Source organism: Sapajus apella, unplaced genomic scaffold, assembly GCF_009761245.1.
Source record: "Sapajus apella isolate SASKATOON/1434 unplaced genomic scaffold, GSC_monkey_1.0 scaffold11, whole genome shotgun sequence".
NCBI lineage: Eukaryota > Metazoa > Chordata > Mammalia > Primates > Cebidae > Sapajus > Sapajus apella.
This window is the reverse complement of record NW_022436951.1, coordinates 27,573,273-27,595,855: the sequence shown is the minus strand read 5'-3', so window position 1 is coordinate 27,595,855 and position 22,583 is coordinate 27,573,273. Positions and strand designations below refer to the sequence as shown.

The following is a 22,583-nucleotide window of genomic DNA, read 5'->3' as shown; positions in this document are numbered from 1 at the left end:
CCAGTTGACCACACTCTGCTTTTATCTTGAAAGCCATGGACTTTCATAGTCTCTGTTTCTGCCAGGGTCTCATTGGGAAAGCATTCTGCAGTCTTTACCTCATGCCTGTTCTTGATCTTTGCAGGAGCTGCTGACGTGCTGTGAGGAGGGAAAGGGGGAGATTAAAGATGGCCTGGAGGTGATGCTCAGCGTGCCAAAGCGAGCCAATGATGCCATGCACCTCAGCATGCTGGAAGGTAACGGGACTTTCCACACCCCAGTGTGCATTTATGCAGTTTCTAATGACACTTTGTAGATGGATTTCCTGAACCCTAAAAATCCCAACTTTGTGTCTCTTATGTTAGTGGTTAAGAGCTTAGGCATTCTTTTTTAAAGAATTGGTATCATTGCTTTTTTAAAGGACCACATAAAATGCTTCTACACTTGTTGAAAGCCTTTTCTTGTTCTTTCACTGGAAAAGAGCCTCTCCACAGTCTGGACGCCAACAGCACTTTGTGCTATTTGGACTCCTATAGAGCTTGCCACAGGCCACCTGCTCTCCCTGTTGGATGGGTAGGTGGGTGGATGGATGGATCAAACCCCAAGACTCCGAAGTCCTTAAAAGAATGTGTTGCTTCCCCATTTCTGTATCTATTACATCACTTGCTAGAGCCTAGAACATAGTAGGTATCAGATATTTGTGTAGTTGAATTTGGGGTGTAACATGGTAAACAGAAAATTGGATAAATATGTTTCAAAATGATTATAGCAATTATAGTTTCCATAAATGCCTCTGTTTAAGAAAGCTCCTCCTGAGGTGCAAAGCTTAGTTCTTGCCAGGCTACGCAGAATAAGTTATAATCCTGCTCCAAATGCCTTTGCTACCCTGTGTCTTTATGGGTAACACTGAACAGTGTATCAGTTAGATCATAGGTGCTGCTGTGGGTAATAAGACCCAAAACTCAGAGGCCAAGCAAAACAGATTGTTCTTTCTCTGACATAAAATGCTGATCTGGTATGGCACCCCTTCGTGATGTCACAAGGACTCAGGCTGTGCTCCAGCTGATTTCTCTCCATTCTAGTTGTTTTCTGGCTGGCTAGGTCCAGGGTGTTTCAAGGCCTCACCAACATTCCATCTAGCAAGAAGTGGAGAAGAAGGTCAGGGAGGGATCTCCAGATGGGCAGGCACTAGCCGTGGTACCCGCTGCTTTGCTCACTTGTCCAGAGCGTAGGTACCCAGTTGCTTTTAACTGTGGTTGGGGCTGGGGAGCGAAGTGCTTATTTTTAGCACTCCTAGTGGGAGCTTCTACTATGAGAGAAAAAGAATAGAGTGGAAGTCAGGAGGTAACCGGCAGCCTCTGCCCCAGGGCTGGCTTTACTAAACCCTGGTGGCTTCATATCCAGGTGATAAAGCAGGCCACTTCCATGAAGAGAGGAGCAGCGGTGAAGTCCAGAGCACAAATGATTCACATGTAGAATGTCACATTCAGAGGAGGAAGGGTGCACTAAGAATGGGTAGCAAGGGACTTCTCCAAGAAGCAGGATCATGGCAGGTCCTTGAAGAAAGGCTTGACCTGAGCAGAATGTCTGGGAAGAGTGCTCTGGGTCAAGGAAGCAGGGAGAATCAGGACCCAGGCTGGAACGTAGGTTGGGGCTTAGAGGAGAGTCAGAACTGTTCCAGAGGAGGAGGTTTATGTGGTGGGATGCTGCTGTAGAGGGCTGAAGAGAAGTAGAGGGTAGAACCAGATCTCAGCTGGTGTGAAGGCCACCAAAGGGATAGAACTCAAACAGTAAAGCCATGAGGAGTCGAACAAAGGAAAATACATGCAAAGTAGTGTGTTAGGAAGAATTATCCTTTGTAGGATGGGTCAGTGATGTGAAGACTCGTATCAGAATCAGATGGGAAATTCTCATCTGAGGTTTAACTGACGGGCATTTTTTATATGTTGAAAATAGTAATAATGCTTTCTTGTGCGTCATTTTTTTCATTTTCTTTTAAATTGATTTGCCTCCTTTTTTTCATGTTGTAGGGTTTGATGAAAACATTGAGTCTCAGGGAGAACTCATCCTACAGGAATCCTTCCAAGTGTGGGACCCAAAAACCTTAATTCGAAAGGGTCGAGAACGGCATCTCTTCCTTTTTGAAATGTCCTTAGTATTTAGTAAAGAAGTGAAAGATTCCAGTGGGAGAAGCAAGTACCTTTACAAAAGCAAATTGTTTGTAAGTATAGGCTCCAGAATTGTAAGTCTAAAGGTAAAATAGTTGCAGTCTTTTTGTAGGTAGAGAATAATTGTTCATCATCTTCAGTTTAACCTCCCAATCTGTCCTGAAATGCTCAAGTCTGAATTGTGGTTGTGTTTTCATCAGTGAAATTCTTTGCCACCCCCAAGTCCACTAGAGGGTGCTCCGAGGTTTATAGACTTAGGAAACTTGCTCGTCTTAAATCCGATATCACATACCTGCGGGATAAGAAAACATATTTCATAAGTGAAATCATTTATCTCCGGTGTGCTTAACTAGCTTTGTAAATAAAATAATCATATATATGACTAAGTTCTCATATCATTATAATTAATTTTTCAACCATAAATGTTAGACTGTATGGAAACAGCTTTACTGGGTGTCTCACTGTAGACTTACCATGCTAAGGTTTGATGTTTTTTTCATGAAAAATAAATTTATGAAATAAAAATGCATAAGTAAATTTTTGATAGTTTATAACAGTGAAATGTCACAATTAGAGAAAATACATATAAGCCAAAGCACAGTTTGGAAGCTGCACCGCCCCAGCTGTGTGGGGACAGCTGCCCCTGAGTACTTGGCAGACCTGGTGATGGTGATACATTTCAATTCGTACTTAACCTGTGATTGTGCTTCTTGGCAAGAGAAGCATACCTGGTGCCATTTTGTGACCACTAGCTAGTCTTACCAGCCTCTTTGTGAAAGTACATTTCTGCTGTCTGAAAAGCCCAAGGGCAGCGCGGTATCTGGATCTCCTGTACTGCCATCTTCCACAGTGTGCTGTTTCTCAGAGGCTTATTCACGCAGGGTCGCTGGGCAGGGCTGGGCAGAGGGGAGGATTGGGTGGCACTAAGGAAGAGCCATCATCCAGAAAAGAATAGAAAATGCCAAAGGGTGGGTTTCTTTATGGCAGATTTCTTACAAATATTGGTAGATGTTTGCAGTTTGGAGAACTTACACATCATACTTTTTATGGTGTCCATATTTAATGAAACTCCTCAAGTACTAAAATATCTCCAAGTATGGAAATTATCTTAATAATAATCTGGAATTCACAGGTTCCAACCAATGGTTTTCATACCATTTGTTTGGCTTATATCCTGTTTGAGGTTGTCTTTTGGATCACATCTTGCCTGACATCATTTTAGGTCACATTCTGACTGTAAAGAAAAAATGCAGTGTTGCTGGCTAGTAATTTCATTAGCTGGCTTTAATCTGCCTTTAGAGACCAAGCTCGTCTGTTTTAGCAGCCAATAAGTCTTCACTTAATTTATCTTTTAGAAGTTAAGATTCCCTCAGAGGCCACCTCTGGAGCTGTGGATGATGAATCACTTCCTTTGCTGGGGTGGAGAATGCACCAGGGGGACCTTGACTGTGGGGGAGGGGCTGAAGCTCTTGACCTTTCTCTGCATGCTCCCATGTTCTGCATGTATTACAGAGGAAGTTTGCCTCTTCACCCTTAAAATTATTGATGAAATACTAAAAGCTAATGCTATCGATAAAGAAATCGGAAAATAACTAAGCTGTTAGAACTTCATTTGCCCTCTGGGAAGCTGTGTCATTAATGCCGAAGAGAATATGGTGGCAGCCCTTTTGCAACCAAGAAAAACTCATTTTTCAGTTTGTTGCTTGTATGATTGCAAATAGTCAACTCTTTCAGGTAGTAGGGTTTTCACATTTTGGTTTTCTTCCCCTGGATTTTTTGCTTGTTGACCTTTTTGGGGTCTCCAGTAGAGGCGCTCACAGGAAGCGAAGGATGAAACCAGTCACCTGTAGCCTAAGAACATGGTGTCCCCATTATAACTCTCATGAGAGCCGAGATCACTATCGATGTTCTTATAACCTAGCATGGCACCCGTAACCAAAACCTGTTTCCTTGGTCTCTGTTCTGCATCCTTCCAGAATTTTGCTGTCACCTAACTATGTAATTGTCTTTTTATCCAGACCTCAGAGTTGGGTGTCACGGAACATGTTGAAGGAGACCCTTGCAAATTTGCACTGTGGGTAGGGAGAACGCCAACTTCAGATAATAAAATCGTCCTTAAGGTACGTCCATTTGAAGCTGGGACTGTGCTGTGTGAAACGTTTATTGTGGCCATCCATGCTTGCTTTTCTGTTATTGAAGCATACTGGTTTGCATATTATTTTATTTGTTATTGTTTTGTGTGTGTGTGTGTGTGTGTGCGTGTGTGTGCGTGCGTGCTCTATTCAGATTGGTGGCTACCACGCAAAGAATATTGGAATCAATTCAGTTTGGTGTTCTAGTGATGAAATAATTTGAGCTAAACTTGTCACTTGACTCCTAAAAGGGCAAATAAAGCAAGGTCTTTTTAAACTTCTTCCGTTCTTCCAGTCTTGGAATTCATTGACTCTATAAGAAATGCAGGAAGTCAGGGTAGAGGAGAAGTGAGATGCTGACCAACAATTCTCATTGCTCACTTGTCCTGTTTCCAGAGGAAAAAGTCACCTGGTGCATTTTTGAGGACCTGCGATAAGAAGTCGAGGCCAGCCATACCCACAGTCCTTACAGGGTCCTCAGCTCTGTGGCTTAATAGTTTGGGGACAGAGGAAAAGGGGAATGATGATTAATGACAGGGTTTGATACTGTTATAATTTAAAATTCAAAACCACTCAGGATGTTTTAGGGTATATAGTCTTTAGGGGAGGAAAATCTCTTGGAATATTTGATGTGAACTCTGTTTTGATTATACTAACCTCTCCTGGGAATGGTCGAGAGCTCTAAGGTTGTCTTATGTACTTCCCTCCTCTGTGTTTGAGAAAATGCAGATGGAACTTTTGGAGCCATCTGGAAATGCCATCAGCGGCTTTGGGATGTTTGGGGGACGGTGGAGCTAAGGTTTGTAGAATATTGGGAGAAGAGCCAGAGTGTAATGGGACTCTGGCGTGTGAACCTGCATGTCGCCCCTTGTGTCTCTTGCATGCCTTTTTGTCTCTTTGGTATTTTCAGTGACTGTGAATTACTCCCCTGTACCTTAGTCTTCTAGAGCCTGTTCTTCAGTGGAAGCCATTGTCTTCCTAAGATCGTTGTTCATGTGTAACAGTGGGTTGTTTTGCAGTGAATATGTGATTACCAGCCCAGTATGTTCTGACTAGTACTGGCCTAAAGCCCTGGATGTAAATTGCACCGATAGCCAAATTTATATAACTGTATTTTCTTCCTAAGGTGTAACATTTTAAAGTATACTCAAAACCTAAAACTTGCAACTTACATTAACCACTTACTTATCTAGACTGGCTACAGTAGCAGATGCCAAAAGGTGCTGCCAAAAGATAGTGACAAATATTTTAGCCAGATCCGGACTTTCATTTAGGGTGTCATAAAATGCTCATGGTACGATTGAAAAATAAGACTTTTCTCAGGCTTCACCAGGTAGAAGTTTTCTAGGGAATTTTGGATACTGTCTTTCTGTTTTCCGAGGAGAAAGTAAAGGAAGTGATGTTCTCATTGATTTCAGGGGCTGCTGTGTGGTGTTGGTGCAGAAGGGCAGGCAATGGTGGTGGTGGGGATGGTAACATCATGATGATGTAGGTGGAGGTATGGAGACGGCGTGATGGTGGTGGGGGTGAAAGTTTAGATGGCAGTGAGGGTGGAGGTGGTGGTGGTATGGATTTTGGTGGTCACGGTGGTATAGATGGTAGTAAAAGTGTAGAGGGTAAGGGTGTAGATGAAGGTAGTGGTATAGATTTGGTGATGGGGCATTGGTACAAACGGTGGCGGTGATGTAGATGGTGGTGATGAGGGTATAGATGGTGATGGCGTCGGCTTTGGTGGTGGTGATGGTGGTGGCGAGGTTGTAGATGGAGGTAATGGTGTAGATTTTGGTGGTGGTGGTGGTGGTGGAGTGGTAGCATAGGCAGTGGTAGTGGACATGGTGGTGAGGGTTTAGGTGTTGGTGGTGAGGGCATAGATGGTGGTGGTACAGATTTTGTTGGTCTAGATGGTGTGGTGAGAATGTAGATGGAGTTAATTTAGATTTTGGTGTAGAGAGATTGGAGATGGTGGTGAGGGTTAGGCAGTGGTGGAAGTAGAGGTATCGTGCTGCTGGAGGCGCTGATGTTGGTGGAGAACATGGTGGGAATGGCAATGATGGTGTCCTAGTAGTTGTAAAACAAAGTTTTGATTATTTTCACTTCTCTAGTCTGGAAAGGAGAATTGTATTTCTAAGTCTTAAACAGATTGTGGCTACCCAGAGTATGAAATGAACTATCCCCTCTCTTTTCCAGGTAGGACCTTTTTATTTAGTACTTTACCTCAATTACCTTTCCCTTACTATTTCTGAAAAATTGACATCTTTTTTCCTTGTTTAGTTTCTTTAAGGTTAAGATAATTACTCTCCTTAAGTGTAATGATCAGTTCATATAAGAATTGTCTTTATTTCTGAACCATATTAACAATTTTCCTCAGTTGTTTCCAAACTCTGCCAAATGCTCTGTTGCAGGTACTTCTCTTTAGTTAACCTTCCAAATATTTTTATTGGGCATTTAAATTCCAACCGATTTGTAGTTTTTAAAATGGTTTCTTCTCCTGAGTCACTTACCCGTTCCCTGGTCACTCCCTGCCCTCTCCCAGAAGACTTTGGTTTTCCTGCTGTCCTGTCACACCGGGGAAGAGGGAGCAAGAGGCTGCCTTTACCCATCATTTCTTTCCCTGTCACTACCTGTTAGTAACTTTAAAGACATGTCCTCTGTTAAAACAGTTTCTATGGAAAGAGAGTGATCAACTTTAATTTCCTTTCCCAACATGGGGTTTGATTTTCTGTTTTCGGAAACAGGATCCACAGTGAGAAACGCTGGGTGCTCCTCCCTTTGTGATCTCATCTATGATGAGTTATGACAGTTTAATCATAACTGCAGGGAATTATGTTTATATCATAGGAGGTTGATAATTTCTGTAAGGAAATTAGAAAGCTGTTAGTAAGGCCCAGAATATGTAGAAAGAAAGAAAAAACCTCCTTTGAGGCAGAGTTAAAAAAAAAATCTGGATCAGATGATGCCATACATGCTGAGTCCACAGGTGCTTGCTGAGAATCTGGTCTGTGTTCTCAGAGAACGTTTCTGCAGAATTGTAATGAAGTTGAGGTGAACCTGCCATCGGCGACTGGCAGTTGGTGACCTGGCGACGTTGGGCACATTTCTTGTGTCTACACCTCAGTTCCTCATTTATGAGACAAGGCTGAGGAAGTCTCCCACCTACAGAGTCCTGATGGGCGTGAATGACAGCACGCGAGGGAAGCCCTCGGCCAGGCACAGGGTGCTGGAGGTGGCGGTAGCTGCGCAGCCTTCCTGAATTCAGCAGATGAGGCAGCAAGGCTGTGGGGATTTGTTCCGTTTCCTGCTGGCAGTTTGCCTGCTGCTGACCAGTGCACAGTGTTTGCCTAAATAGCCTCAGAGGCGTTTTGGTGGCAATGAGGGTGGCTGTGTTGGTTTATTTGCCCAGGGCTGCTTAAAAGCTCTTGGGGCTGGAGAATGATGGATTATTACAATAGTCAGAGATCTGGAATAATATACATGCTATAAAACAAAAATGGTTTTGATGAAAAAACATTTTTAAATAGTCATTTATTTGGTAGCAGATTAAACATAGGATGTGGTTGCTTTTCTGCTGAAAAGTCATTTTGAAAATAGAAACTCAAGGAGTACAGGAGACCTCGGTGTAGGTAGTGCAGGGTCTGGAAAGAGCCTTTCCGTATCCTAAGCAACACTAACACCTTGTTAAGGCTTCCAGTATAGAGAACAAACAGGACTGGATAAAGCACATCCGTGAAGTCATCCAGGAGCGGACGATCCACCTGAAGGGAGCGCTGAAGGAGCCCATCCACATCCCCAAGACCGCCCCCGCCACAAGACAGAAGGGAAGGAGGTGCGCGCATGGCGCCGCTGGAAGTCTGTGTATCTGGGAGGGAGGGACGAGGCAGTGTTAGCTCACTGTACTACAAAAATCATTTCTCAAACATTTCGAGGAACATGTTTTTAAAACTGCCATTGGTGGTAACATCTTACTTAGTAATGAAACTGCTTTGTCAAGATACGAGCCTCTGTTGGCTTAAAGTAAATGAGGGCTGTGTGCAACCCCCCCATCGTTTTGCCTTTCTCACCCAAGCACATACAGGGCACATGTCTAAATCATGCATGTGACCTTGCATAAATTAGAAAGCATCGAGACATTTTTGCTTTCTCATTTTTAAAATGGAAACTATCATATTAACTCTATTTTATGATGATGGGACTCCAATGGGTTGATACACTTTAAACACTCAGCACAGTGGCTAGCAAAACTCCTGTGCTCAGTGAAGGGTGCTGTTGGCCACATCCTGGTAGCAGCAGGCACTGGCCAAGGCTGATAGTCAGCTCATTAAACAAATCAGTTGCTTCTCCAGTGACTGCCAGATCAGCAGCGTCAGGAACTAAAAGTTTCTTTGCACTTCCAGGGATGGAGAAGATCTGGACAGCCAAGGAGATGGCAGCAGCCAGCCTGATACGATATCCATCGCCTCGCGGACGTCTCAGAACACGCTGGACAGCGATAAGGTGAGCCGTTCCAGCATTTTCTGTGTGGAGAGAATGTGCTAGTCTCTGATCAAAGCAGCCGCCTCCATTCTGTTACTCACAGTTTGTCATCATCATTTTCAAGCAGTTGATATGTGCCAGGAGTGGTGCCAGGATCCTGTGGTGGTGCAGAGTTGGGAGATCGGGGTGAGAAAACTTGAACCCTGAGGATTCAGGGGAACTCATTCACTCTTTCCATCCTGCCCTTTGCAGTGCCAAGGGCGTTACAGGACATTCAAGGGCACATGCTTAGGCTTTTTAATCTTATTCCTAAGCAGAAGACCCTATCATTTAAAATAAAATCCCACACAGAACGCCAGCATGTGTTTTAATTTAGGATCTTTAAGATGGACAGCATCCCTCCAGTGACTAGGAGAGACAAAAGATGGAAATAAAGAGTGTGGCTTACAGGTTCTGGGGGTCACATGGCACCCCTGGAGGACACGTAGTGGGTGGGGAGAGAGGTGTCCTTGGGCCAGGGCCGTTATTGGGTCCAGGACATTATCCAAACAGGTTTGGCACAGGGCATGTCAGTCAGTGGACTTAGAGCAAGCAGGCATGAGTTTCAGGAGGTCATGCTATGACTAAGAAGTTGTCACTCTGGCATGTCTGCACAGTCCACATGAGGTGCAAACGTCAGCAAGACCAGTTAGTCAGGCTTTATGTGGCTGTCCCTTAGAGGAGTGGTCACCAGAAGGAAGTTTTGTGAAGCAGAGATCGGGACCAACCACGTTGAGGGCCTGGAGGAGGTGCTCCTGGTATGAGAAAGTCCAGCTTCTGTGGGTTCAGAGTTATGCCAAGGCAACGTAACATAGTGAGAACTCACAGCAGTGTAGGAGCGGAGCTGCTCCCATGGAAGGGAAGTGGGAGTGTGGCCCTGTGTTGCCCGCTCAGAACCATAGGGTGCAGCAGAACACAGAAAACATGCCCTGGAATTGGCAACAGTGATGACTAGTGACACAGTGTGAGCTAGGTCTGATTTTTATCAAAAAAGTTTGTATAGGTGTATATTCTTCAAAAGCAGCCTGGAGTACCTCATGATTTAGTTTTGATAGAATCCAAAAAACCTGCAAGGTAAATTGCTAATAGAATTTAGAATCCTGGGTTTACGTGATGGATGGAAGGCAAAAAGTTCTCTTGTCGTAGCCAGTGGAGAACACTGACCTTAATGAAGTCGTCTGTACCTGCCAAGATGAGTGTGTTCTGTTACATTCCTAGAATGCTAGACTGAATTTTTTTTTAGAAGTTGACAGTAGATAGGGGGTTTATTTATCAGCCCAGAATTGCTGAGTTTCTCATTCTCTGATGCAAGTGGGACCTCGTTTCATGAGACCTTTGTCCCCATCAGGAGACACAGGAGTCTGTTCTCTACACATCATTTCCGCCACCCACTCATTTGTAGGAGGGAAAGACACCCTGACCTCACCATCCTTGGGAATTGATTGCAGACAGAGGACGGAGTCCAGTATTTGGAGGGTCATTTCCACAGTACATCTTTTAATCCCAGACTATATGGTCTTTTCTCACTTGGTTTTGCAGAAGGATTCATGATACTTAATGTTCTAGTTTCTAAGGCAGGAGTGAGTAGATTTAAAATACTGCTCTGCTGCAGCGATTTTACTTTCAATATCCTAGTTTGAGTGATTAGTTTTTTTCTCATTATACTTTTTGGGTTCACTAAATAGATCTTAGGACTTAGAGTGGTTAGAATGACAAGACCAGAGAATAAAAAGAATTTCTCATTTTGTTTTGTTCAAGGCTCTGTGTATTGGCATTCAGCAAATATTTCTTGGTGTGTAGTAAAAAGAAATACGATAAATGACATGTTCAGGCATCTGGAGCCTAATAGCATTGCTCCCTGAGACCCCACCCATGGCCATTGGCAAGGTTAAAGAAATAAAGTTTGAGCTTGGAAACATTGTGTTAGAGTAATATTCATAATTTATTTTTTTATTTTACTTTTTAATAAAGTAATCAAGGGGATTATCTGTTGAGTTTACATGAGGCCGCCACCTGAAAGAAAAGTTGAATCGTAGCTGCTCCAGTTCATGGGAAAGTAGCCTTCATTCAGGGCATTTCACAGACTCTGAGATCACTGTCAAGCCCTAGATTCCCATTCTTATAAGATAAACTCCTAGGGGTCTGCTCTGGATTTACCCTAGAGTTCAAAAGTTAAGGTTTTTGTTTTTTTTTTGTTTTTTTTTTTTTTTAAGGTAAATTATTTAAATGAAATTGCTAAAGAACTAAGTGGAAAAGTTAACTTTGGAAGGTTCCTTTTTTGGAAGTTGGTCTAAGAAGCAAGGGCAACTTGTTTCCTCAGGTAGTTTATGAATAAATGGGTGGCCTGGGAGTGTGGAAATGACCCCTCTATTCAGCAAGAGGCTCTGGAGTCTCCAGCTCGTCATTCCGGACAGAGTTGCTGGTGCCAAGGGTCATAGAGAATTCCTTAGCTGGTACCCACCTCTTCTCAGCGCCACGACAGCCCTGACCCTTAAGGCATGTGGCTGATTGGGATTCCCCAGCAGCTTGAACAGAAATAGGCCTCTCTATCCTGGAGTTTAGGAGTAGTGAAATTAGCATGACTTCACATCTGTTATAGCATTATAGGGAAGGCTTATGTGAACTGGGAATACAGCAAATTATATTTGTATCCAACAAGAGAGGAAGAATAAATTACTATCAGAAAAGTATAGATTTGCCAAACACACACACATACACACAATTTTATCCTAGCAGTTCCCTGGATTACGAAAATGTTAAGAAAGCTCCCTATTAGGTATTCTATCTGTGAAGATAATTCACCAGTTTCTCTTTACCTCATCTGATGTGTTGTCCCTAAACTTTATGCCTGAGCTCAGAAATTCCTGAAGGGGCTCTCCTGCCAGTTCAGCCATTGCCTCCCTCACCCAGCTCCTGGGAGGTTCTTCTTACTGAGGACCACAGCCTGCCACGCAGTGACACTCACCCTGGTATTCTCATGGTTGTTAATCATCTTGAAGGAATGACACTCCAGACTCAGCTTCTTAAACGGACCTGGCGAATTTTCTTAATGCCACTTGCTGAAAGCATCGGTCCTTAGCAGGCTTTAAAGCACAGAAAGGATGAAATGTTGCCTTGCGAGAACAGAACTGCAGTGGCTGTCTTCTTCCATTCTGGAGACCTGCATTTGGGATTAAACAGCTTATGAGACTTGCCCATAAGTCAGAATTTGGAATTTGGAGAGGACATACCCATGTGGCCTTACAAAAAAGAGGGTGCATATTTGCTCCCCACGCATGTCTGTGTTGTCCTCTGCTTTTGTGAGGTTTTTCTCTTAGCCATCTCCCGCCATATGCCTCTTTAGCAGAACAGCTGAGGGTCAATAGATGACTCAAGAATACATTTTGAAAATCAAGGACTACATCCTTTCCCTAGTCAGTTTCCAGAATGCACTGCCCCTCTGAACCAGGCTTAACCAGCAACCCCATCTCCCGTGATGGTAACTTTCCAAACTCTCAAAGTTCTTTCTGCCCTATGTAGTTTAAGTTTAAGCAGCCTCTGATAACCCAAGGGAAGCCACTTAATGACATTCTGCCTGTTTCACTTAATTTATGAAGTCTGTAATTAGTCAGTTGTTATCATGGAATTTGGTTTCATTTGAGAAACTAGGTGGGGGAATGTTTTTGACTCGGCCTCTTGGAGGATTCTGAAGACAAAAGTTATCTGCCAGGGCTGTTAGTCATTCTCAAAAGAGGCACACAGGGTTTAGGGAGAGTTTGAAGGAGGGGCCCTGGAGACACCTTCTTTCCAGGGAACACTGTCAGCAGAGTGGGGTCAGCCATGAGCCACAGGCCCCAGCAGCACGTTTCCTACTTGGAAAACACCAGTTTTAAAATATGCCTTCTCTTTGTTCCAGAAGTGAGTTTAGTACTGATTCTTGCTGATCTCCACAGTACTTAGCCTGATACAATGATCTTATGAAAATATAATTTGGATTCCAAAGAAATCAAGTGCTTTCCAGATTCTTATCTCATCTGTCCTGAGTGCATCTCCCTGTAGTAGGGAAGAGAGTGCCAAGCCAGGCCTGGGGCACTGCAGAGATCCAGGCGCTCGGCAAGGCCGCCCCGCAGCAGAGGGCCGCAGCCAGACACGGAACATGCATTGAATCATCTGTCGTTTTCCAGACCTTGTTGTTTCATGTAAGAGCCACATTTGGAGCTAAGTATTTTTACTATACTAAAGAAGCATCTTTAAGAAGTTTTTTTTCCCAGTCTCTCCCTTATTAGTCTGTGATTTATGTCATTTAACTAAAATCCGTATTACAAGGAAAATAGAAATCACTGGACTCAAGCTGCCGTGTATTGTAGAACAAAGCATCTTGCAGCCAACTTGGAGAAATGGCTGAGGCGAGATGAGGAATCCTGTGGAAAAGCTGGCCGGAGCCAGCCTGGCCCAGGTGTGAGCGTCTTTCGAATCTCAGGCCATGTGGTTCTTATTTCTAGTGAGTGAGAAATTCCATTGAGACTGATAATTCATGTGGTCCCCCCTCCCCAAGCTTATAACATGAATATATGGATTCACATATTTAAAAAACATAACTGGTTTCAGTTACTCTCTTTTTTGTTGTTACTTAAATTCCTGAGACAGGATTTCACTGTGTCACCCAGGCTGGAGTGCAGTGATTTGATCAGAGTTCATGTAGTTTTGAACTCCTAAGCTCAAGTGATCCTTGCCTGGTCCCCCAAGTAGCTGGGGCTATTGTGCCCGACTAGTTGCGTTTTTTTTGTTTGTTTGTTTGTTTTGTTTTGTTTGGTAGAGATACAGTTGTACTATGTTTCCCAGGCTGGTCTCAAACTCCTGGCCTTAAGCAATCCTCTCACCTCAGCCTCTTGAAATGCTGGGATTATAGGCATGAGCCACCGCATCCAGCCAGTTTTAGTTACTCTTAATTTGAAGCCTTAGCACTGTTGGAAACATGAAGTTCTGTGTATTTTTTTTTTTTTTTTTTTTGAAATGGAGTCTGGTTCTATCTTCCAGGCTGGTGTGCAGTGGGACAATCTTTGCTCACTGCAACCTCCTCCGCCCCCTGGGTTCAAGTAGTTCTCCTGCCTCAGCCTCCCGAGGGGATGAGATTACAGGCACGCACCACCACACACAGCTAATTTTTATATTTTTAGTAGAGACGAGGTTTTGCCATGTTGGCCAGGCTGATCTTAAACTCCTGATCTCAGGTGATCTGCCCACCTCGGGCTCCCAGAGTCCTGGGATTACAGACGCGAACCACCGCGCCTGGCCGAGGTTCTGTGTATTTTAAAGTACAGAAAAGCAGTCAGCTCTTTCTGTCAAGTGACATGCTACACTGCAGGAACCTGGTTGGTCCTCCATAAATTGCAGCGTTGAGGTAGTATTTAAAGTAGTTAATGCCAATACATTTTGAACTATGGCCTAATTCACGGTCTTGAGTAAGGGTGTATGTCAATCTAACGATGCTTGCATTCAGCCTTCCGAGGTTGTCCTGCAAGCCCACTTTCTGCTTCTGTTAACTGTATGAAAGGTATAGGGTGGCACCGCCAGGAACAAAGGTGCCCCACACCCTCCCCTCCGGCTGCAGCTGCTCAGAGAGGAGGCTGTCCGCCTCCTGGCCAGCCCAGGGCTCCTAGTTTCCCAGGACCTCAGGTAGGTTTGCCTCATGTAATCATGAAATTGAGTCATTTAATGCAGTGAGCCTTTTCCACAGGAGGGTGCTGGTTTTAACGTCCTTTAGAAAGAGCACTTGCAACCGCAGTTGACCTTTCTCTACTCAGGGTGTGCATGGCAGTGGCATAGTGTGGACAGCACACCTATGAGCAGGCAGTCAAGAGCAAGGATGCGCCCACCAGCAAACCTCTGGCCTCTGCCTCAGCAGCTGGTGGTCTTGAGCAAGTCACCTCACCTCTCTGAGCCTCAGTTTCCTCATCTGTAAATGGGGATGATAGTACTACTCATGTATAATGTATTAGATCAGTGCCTAGCGTCTTCTCAGTGCTGAATACTCAGTTTCTGTGTCTCCATTATACACATGGCTTCCCCCTGCCTCACTCGGACTGTTGGCCTACATTGCTGCTGTTGCAGGTTCCTGTCAATTTCAGCCTCCCTTTCCTCCATCTGCACACTTGTGGCTGCAGTGGATTTAGCTGTTGATTGTATTGTACTTGTTAGGAACTGGAAGCTGTCCTGTGACATGCTCTACTTCAGTGCCTGGCCTGATGAATTGTGATGGCTCAACTGCAAAATTCTGTGTGTGGAATGGGCACAGTGACTGCAGAAGGGGGAGAGTCTTGCATACAGCACCTTTCCAGCCGTTCATCTTTCATCCTAGCTACATGCATATTCAGTGACCTAATGTTCACAGGGTAGGTTCATTTATTCTCAGCTATTTATTGACCACCCACTGTGTACCATCCCCACAGTAGGTGTTCAGTGCTCAAGAATGAATAAGGAGGCAGAGTCCCGCTCTCCTGGCGTGTTCTGAGCGGTGGGTTCCATGTGACATTTGCTTCCTTCTTTTACTCATGTTTGTTTTCTATTTTTCTAAGTGATGTGGCTTTATGTAGTATTTTTTAGATGAGCTTTTAAGTACTCTCATAAAACCACAAAATGGATGTCGTCTTTGATCATTTCAGTTACCCAGTCAGAAAAACAAAAACCCTCAGGCAGAAGTAGAAAGCCTCAGTTCTAAGAAAAGACAGATTTTTTTTTTTTAAAGTTTGGTTAGAAATGTAACATTATAATTAAGTGTTTATAAATAGTAGAACACTGAAAAGTGCTTTTTAATGTAAATTTTAACACAACATGATCAAAGTCACAGTTGGAGACAATGATAAAGTTTCGATTCAGACTCGAAGCAGGTATTGATTGTGGTTGCACTTCCTGATGAGGGCCAGGTCAGCTGGTTAACATTAGCTGGCCGAGGTCTGCTAATTAACATTAGATCTCAGATCGGTGTCCCTCCACCAAAGACAAAAAGAGGTATTTCAATTAAGTTTCCTGAATAAAAGATTGCTTTGGTCACTCAGGAAATACAGCAAACATGTTGCTTTGGGTTAAATTGTCCTAAGAAGTTTCTTGCTTTCCAGAGCCTCGGGCAATGCACTAAGTGAGGCAGGTATTTTTCAACTGCTTGCTTCTTCCCAGCACTCATTGCCTTTTCCACTTCATAGCCAAAAAGCGTTTACCTGGCACGCGGCAGTGCCACTAGTAGGGGCCTGCTCAGCGCCTCTGGCATTTATCATTCAAATGTATGAAAAGCAAGAGGATAGCGTTGGTCCAGGTGAGCTTCTGTGAACTCTTGAAGCCTAATAATACGTAGATGCTGTCCTCTCTCTGATTTGCCTCACCTTTTTAGTTGTATCTTTTAAATGCAGCCTTTTTTCATCTAATATTTCATTCCAATTCATGTATATAACGCACTCAGAGAAGTCTCCCAAGATCAGTTTTCACATCAGAAAAGCAGTGTGTGGCCATGTGAGTAGACAGGAGAGGGATTGGCATCCTCCAACGCTGTCCTCACTCATTCTTTCCTGGGTACAGTGTCGAGTGTGGTAACATACTCTGGTTTTGAAAATGTTTTCTCACATTTTTTTTTCTTTAATTATGGTTTAAAAAAAAAAAAAAAAAGAAAGTTTACCATTTAACCATTTTTAGGTCCTCACAGGTTTCTTTTTGTACCCCTAGTGTATCACAGCCTATCACAGTAATCTTCCTCTTAAACTCGAAGGGGCAGATTTTAGTGAACGCTTCTTGGAATCTGGCCTGTTGTAAAGTGGCTGTGGCTTTGTCGGCGTGAGCATGGAGGGCCTGCTGATCCGCCCGTCTCCGTGAAGTTGCCCTGCGGAGAAGCTTGGGTGGTGAGAGCCTGGGCATAATAGCATTTATTTGGGAAATTGTTCTAGCTGCCTGTAGTTGCCTTTTTTGGTAACCATTGCTAGTAATAGAGCTGTACTCTCTGATTCCCTTTAAGCAACTAATCATTTTTTGGCCTACTCTGTGTGAAACCTTTACGGAACCGCAAGACCCTTTTGTGAGGTTTCTGAATGACTGAACCATAGTAGGCTGTAGGATGTGACGGTTCACAGGAGTTCATACGCTTTGTTCTTTGGGGGCAAATGGCTTTTATTGGGCCACATTCCCCTTTTGCTTTTGAATTGCTCTCAGAAAATTGGCCAGAACCCACCTGCAGTTGATCTTTACCACATTATACTCTTGTTGCTGAAGTAGAATTGTGTGCAGCAGACTGCATCACCCACCCTGCAGTCCTAGAGAGCCTGTCAGTCAGAGCCTGCCCGGAGCTCATCGCGAGCTTGGTAACCCAAACCAGGTGTTGCTGCTGTCTGTCGAGAGCCATTTGTGCCTCATTGTAGTACCCAGGGCGGGGTGTTCTGAGGAGCAAAGGGAGGCGTGACAGCCGCAGTGCGAGGAGTCCCCAGCCACGGCTCTTGTTAGTCACTGCCATTAACTGCATTCGGGCAAGACGATGATATGACATGGTTTCTTTGGAAAACATGAAAAGTAGAATTCTGTTCTGTGTGGCAATTGTTGAAGGTTCACAGGCTTGCAACCGGAGATGAGTATTTCATTCTCTCGGGTGAAACACAATAGGTGTTTATTTTCAGTCATTCTGGAAAGAATTCAGGAAAATGATTTGATTTTGCTAATTGTCCATGTGTCTGGACCTAAAGAGGGACATGGTGTAGTCTTTGGAAGAGGCACATCAGTGCTGGGTCCCAGGCCCCTGGTCCAATTAAGGCTGTTTTGTTGTCATGCAAATCATTGTCGAACCACTTCATGAGTGTGGTTCTCCAAGGTTACTAGTTGCCACATTCATTTTTTCAATTGTGAAAAGTTGAAAGGTTTTAAAAAATCCGTCTTCTGATAGGAATCTCGCAAGTGTTCATGTGAGTCGCGGAAAGTGCAATTTTTCACAAATTGCAATCCTAAATTATATGCATGTGGTAAAGCCCATGACAGAAACCCGTTAAGTATATAGAAGCAACAAAGATACCGTGAGAACTCCTACAAAATGTGGTTAGAAAGAAAAGTGAATTTTTAAACTAGATAAATAAAATGGTAACTCTTTCAAATGGAGATAGAAACTCTCTGAAAGCCAAGACCTCTGTCGGGTATAACATGCAAGATAGTGACTGAATGTTTTCTAGTTTGGAGTTTAATTTTTCTTAAAAAGCAGTAATGATTCGCATTGCTTCCTCAATGCAACATACACAAAAAAGTTTTGTTGTTGTTGTTTTTTTAATTAGCAAACCTGGTTTGAAAGAGATGTTTTGTAGCAAGAACTATCGGATGTGAGCGCTGAGAGGCATCCACGGGACAGCTCTTCTCTGGGCTGGAAAGCATCCATTTACTCCCCCTCTTCGGGGTATGGATCATCTCTCTCTCTGGGTAAAGGCAGTGGATTTACTGGCAGATATGAAGATTTTTAAAATGATAATTGTAGTGCCGTTTGAAATACTATTCTGGTGTTGGATTTTCTTAACAAGTTCTCAAAAGCCTTTAAAAAGGAATTTTAACTTAGTATATGATTCTTTGGCAGAACATGCTTGATTTTATTTCTTCTGTCAAGTACACAGATGTTTCCAATAGTTTTGATTACTCTGTAAGGGCCTAAAAAATCAGTGCCAGAAATAAAGTCTAGCTTAATCCTCCTTCCTGGGCAGCCCCCTTTCTCCCCTTCCCACCCTTCCCCCACCCGCAGCCCATGGCTTTGAGCCGTCTGGAAAATTAATAAGACTCTGGAGAATGAGGCAGCCAGAGGGCAGGTGATGAGACAGTGCACTTCCCAGCGTCCGGGAGTGGGGGCTGCTGGAAGAATGTCAGGGAAGTCCAGTGGGTTTCTGCTGGGAACTTATCACATGCACTCAGCAAAGCAGCAGGTGCCATCATTGGGGAGCTCCGGCCCTACCGAGAGGCCTGGGAAGGGCAGGTCCAGGGGGCCATGGCAAGCTGAACCCTCCTTCCGGGCCTGCAGACTGGTCCTGGGTTCCAGGAACAGGAAGCGCCCCGGCTGTAAGCCACAGGACTAACCACTCCATGAGTGTGGTTCTACAAGGAAAGTTCTTTTCCAGGCTGGGCCTCTACCTTTGAACTTTTAACATCAGCATCTTTGATTGTTCAGAGACCTATAAAATTTAGCATGGGTTTTCCACAGAGAAGTTTGTAAGATTGAGAAGGGGATTTATGAAAATTTTCCTTGTGGCCTAGAAAGCTGGTTCACTTTGTCGATACTGTGCTTCCTGGTGGAAGGGTTTGGTTTTGTTTGGATCTTTGTGGTTATCTAGTGGACATGTGTGTCTTATTCTGACTGTCTGAACTTTCTCTTAAAAGATAGGCTTTTAGAACAGAAGGGTAATCAATAGCACAGAGCATGATAGAGGCTCCCAGAGGTCCTCAGCACAAGGGGGTGGCCCCAGAACTCTGCTCGGGAGTGTGAGCCATCGGAGGACGTATGGACTCCTGGGTCTCTGGGTGTAGGCTTGCGCCGGTGGACTCCCAACAGGGATGTTTCCCAGCAGGAGGCTAGGCCGTTCCCTCCTCGCCTCCTCCCACTCCCACAGCGGCCCGTAGCCCCACAGCACAGTCTTGCTTCCCTGTGGTTTGTCTGGGCTGTTGCCCTTTAGCAAGAGGCGACAGGAGAGAAGTGAGCAGCTGCAGGCTAAGTACGCACAGCAGAGTGAGCTCCTGAAGCCAGTGACGAAAATCCACGCTTCGTTTCGGGTTTTCAAATGCGGCGCCTTCATTATTAGAGATATGTATCTTGTCTTTTTCATTTCGCAAATACTTGAATTCTAGCTGGATACAGAGCACTACGAGGCAGGCTGAGGAGGAGCCCCACTACTAACAGCTTCTCTAAGCCACATGCCTGCCACCATTGGCCCCAGGGGACTCAGGGTGACTGTGCCCGGCCCTGTCTCCGCCCTCCCAGTCCAGGCATGGAAAGCTGGCAGAAGACTGGGGTAACCCTGCTTCCCTGTGATGAGGGCAGACACACACCTGTATAACTCCAACCATGGCTCGTTTCAGAATTGCGGTGCCACAGAGGGCAGACACGGGAGGGGAGGGCCTTCTCAGAGGGAGCCGATGGGGAGCTTAGAATAGAAGTGAGGTGGGGGCTTTCAGCAAGGGGGATGGTATGGTCTAGTTACAGGCAGTACCCCTCAGGAGGAGGAGGGAGGTGTTTCTGGCCGCTGTGTGGGGGTGGGTCTTTGCATCCTGGGCTAAGGCCTTTGTGTGTAAGTGTTTTGCATAGGAGGATGACATGTTTTTAGAAGGTCTCCTATCAGCAGTGTTTAGCTGGCTTGGAAGGAGAACCTGGAGTCTGTCAGGGAGGCCACTCAGGAGACCCTGTGGGACCCAGTGAAGAGATTGGTGTGGGAGTGCAGAGAAAGTAAGTGATCAGAGAGCCGCCCTAATGTCTACTCAACAGCATTTGGAGGAGAAAAGAGTGAGGTTTTTTTTTTTTAGCTTTAGTGACTTAAAGGTGATACTGTTACCCAAAAAGCAGCACCGGAAGAGAAACAGATGTAGGGGATGGGAGGGCATCGTGAGTCATGTCCTAGGCTCTGCAGATCGGAAGCAGTCTGCCACTGGGACACGTGCTTGGGAGGAATCAGCTCGAAGGTGTGGTTGACGAGCCCATGCATGGGAACATGGAGAAACAGCAGAGACGGAACCTGGGACAGTCCAGAGACTGGTCTCAAGATTCTTATGTAGAAAAAACAAAAGATTCTTGTGTAGGAGGGATGTTAATGAGCACATGAGCCCTGTCCCCACAGAGCTTACGGTCTGAGGGAACACCCACCAGGGTTCAGGCCATCTGAAGTGGATAGTAATAAGATCCTGCCCTTGTTTAACCAGCAGAGGACATGGGGTGTGTGTCATCAGAGTTTATGGATGGGCTTCTGAGGACCGGAAGAGTTTCAATACATGTATGTGGGAGTGAGCATGGTAAGAGAGAAGGAGGGAAAGGAATGTCAGGCAGGAGGAACAGAAGGCCAGAAAATCCATGGCCAGAAAATCGGAAACAAGCCGATGTCTGCAGAGCCGGTGGTGCCACGTGTTGAAGCCTGGAGCAGGGGGAGCCTGGAAGGAATCTGAGGGCAAAGGGCCTGGGGGAGCTAAGGGGAGCCTTGGATGAGCAGGAGAGGGTGCTTGAATGATTCTGAAGAGAGGCAGGTGTGCTTTGCCTCACTTTCAGGGTCATGGCCCATTGCCTGTTGATTCCTCTTTCTTGGGGCTGCCTCTTTCCTGACCCAAGTGATGCTTAAAGAGCCCACATACTCCAAAGCATGGAACGCCCAACACTGGGTCAGAACAGAAATTTGGAACAGAACTTTATCTCATTTTATTACTGTATTTCATGATAATCCCCCAGATAGCCTTTAAGTAGAGTTTAGTTTTGGTTTGCTATAAGTTAAAAAATGATTACATATAATACCACTTTGTGAGGAAGGAAATAGGACCTCTCAGGTTCAAGGAATTTGGAAGCTCATATGAAAAATCATATTTTCATATGGGGAGTGCAGTGATTAGACAGCATCGGGGGCAGGGGAGGCGCTCGAGCAACCTGGCTGAGTTCCCAGCTCCACCTGAAGGTGCCGTGGCTCATGCTGGCTGACCTGTCCTCTCTTCCTCTGTTCCCCCCAGCTTTCTGGTGGCTGTGAGCTGACAGTGGTGATCCACGACTTCACTGCTTGCAACAGCAACGAGCTGACCATCCGCCGCGGCCAGACTGTGGAAGTTCTTGAAAGGCCGCATGACAAGCCTGACTGGTGTCTGGTGCGGACCACGGACCGCTCCCCAGCGGCAGAAGGCCTAGTCCCCTGTGGCTCACTGTGCATCGCCCACTCCAGAAGTAGCATGGAAATGGAGGGCATCTTCAACCACAAAGGTAGGACTCAGTAGGGTGTGGGCAGCAGACACCTGCTGGAAGTGGCCCTGGAGTGCTGTCTCTGTGCCTCTGCTGCCCGTAATTGTGTGTGATCTGCCTTGTCAGCTGTGCCTTCAGCACATGGTCACTGACTCTCGGGGCATTTCCAGTCCATCATCACCTGAAGAGGAAATGAGGATTTCACCTAGGACTCAGAAATCATGAGTGATCTCCTCACTTCCAGGGTGGTGTAGTGAGATACGACATCAGTCTAGAGAAGAACACTAATTTTGGAACATTCCAGTTTCTTCCTTCCTTTGCCATCTGTGCCTTCTTCCTTGTGCCATGACACCTCCTGGAGGCCATCCCCAGGCTCCAGAGGGTTAGTCATTCGTGGAGCTAATGAAGCTGCAAGAGGATACAGCTACTGATCAGCTCCCTGATAAATTATAGGCCAAGCCATGTTCCAGATTTCTCAGGGTCTAAATGTTAGCTTACTGTTACCTCCTTAAGAAACGGGAAGAATTAGGCTGTTGTTTCTCCAGAAATCTGAAGAGAAAGGCAGAGGATTTTCAGATTTTGGCCAAAAGCCGAAAGTGTCCACTTCCATTTCTGGTGAAGCTGCCTGTGTGTTTTGAACAGCGGTGGGCTTCCCCTCATGGAGCCTTTGCATGTAGAGATTGGGGCCGTGCTGGCTTTTAGTCCACTGCCAGAATATTTCTAAAGTTACATCAATATAAGTCCTTGAATTTGAGTTGAAAATAAAGTACAACTTTTCCTGAAATTAGTCTGTTCTCCAGAGGAGCCCTAGTGAACTTAAGCATGCCTCAAATAACACTTGTTCTGAAAGATTTCTTCCGCATGTGCCTTTCCTGTGGTGTGTTCCTTACTTCCTGG

General features: G+C 45.0%; 1 protein-coding gene across 6 annotated transcripts in view; it reads left to right on the top strand.

The window, feature by feature from the left end:
• The window catches only part of TRIO (trio Rho guanine nucleotide exchange factor), a 368,044-nt gene that overhangs the window by 255,489 nt on the left and 89,972 nt on the right, over positions 1-22,583 (top strand). For all 6 annotated transcript variants that reach the window (XM_032279085.1, XM_032279087.1, XM_032279088.1 and 3 more), the window contains exons 29-34: positions 125-236; positions 2,010-2,200; positions 4,166-4,267; positions 7,960-8,102; positions 8,671-8,770; positions 21,464-21,707. In XM_032279085.1, coding sequence (XP_032134976.1) covers positions 125-236; positions 2,010-2,200; positions 4,166-4,267; positions 7,960-8,102; positions 8,671-8,770; positions 21,464-21,707 — 892 coding nt within the window. The remainder of the gene's footprint in view (positions 1-124; positions 237-2,009; positions 2,201-4,165; positions 4,268-7,959; positions 8,103-8,670; positions 8,771-21,463; positions 21,708-22,583) is intronic.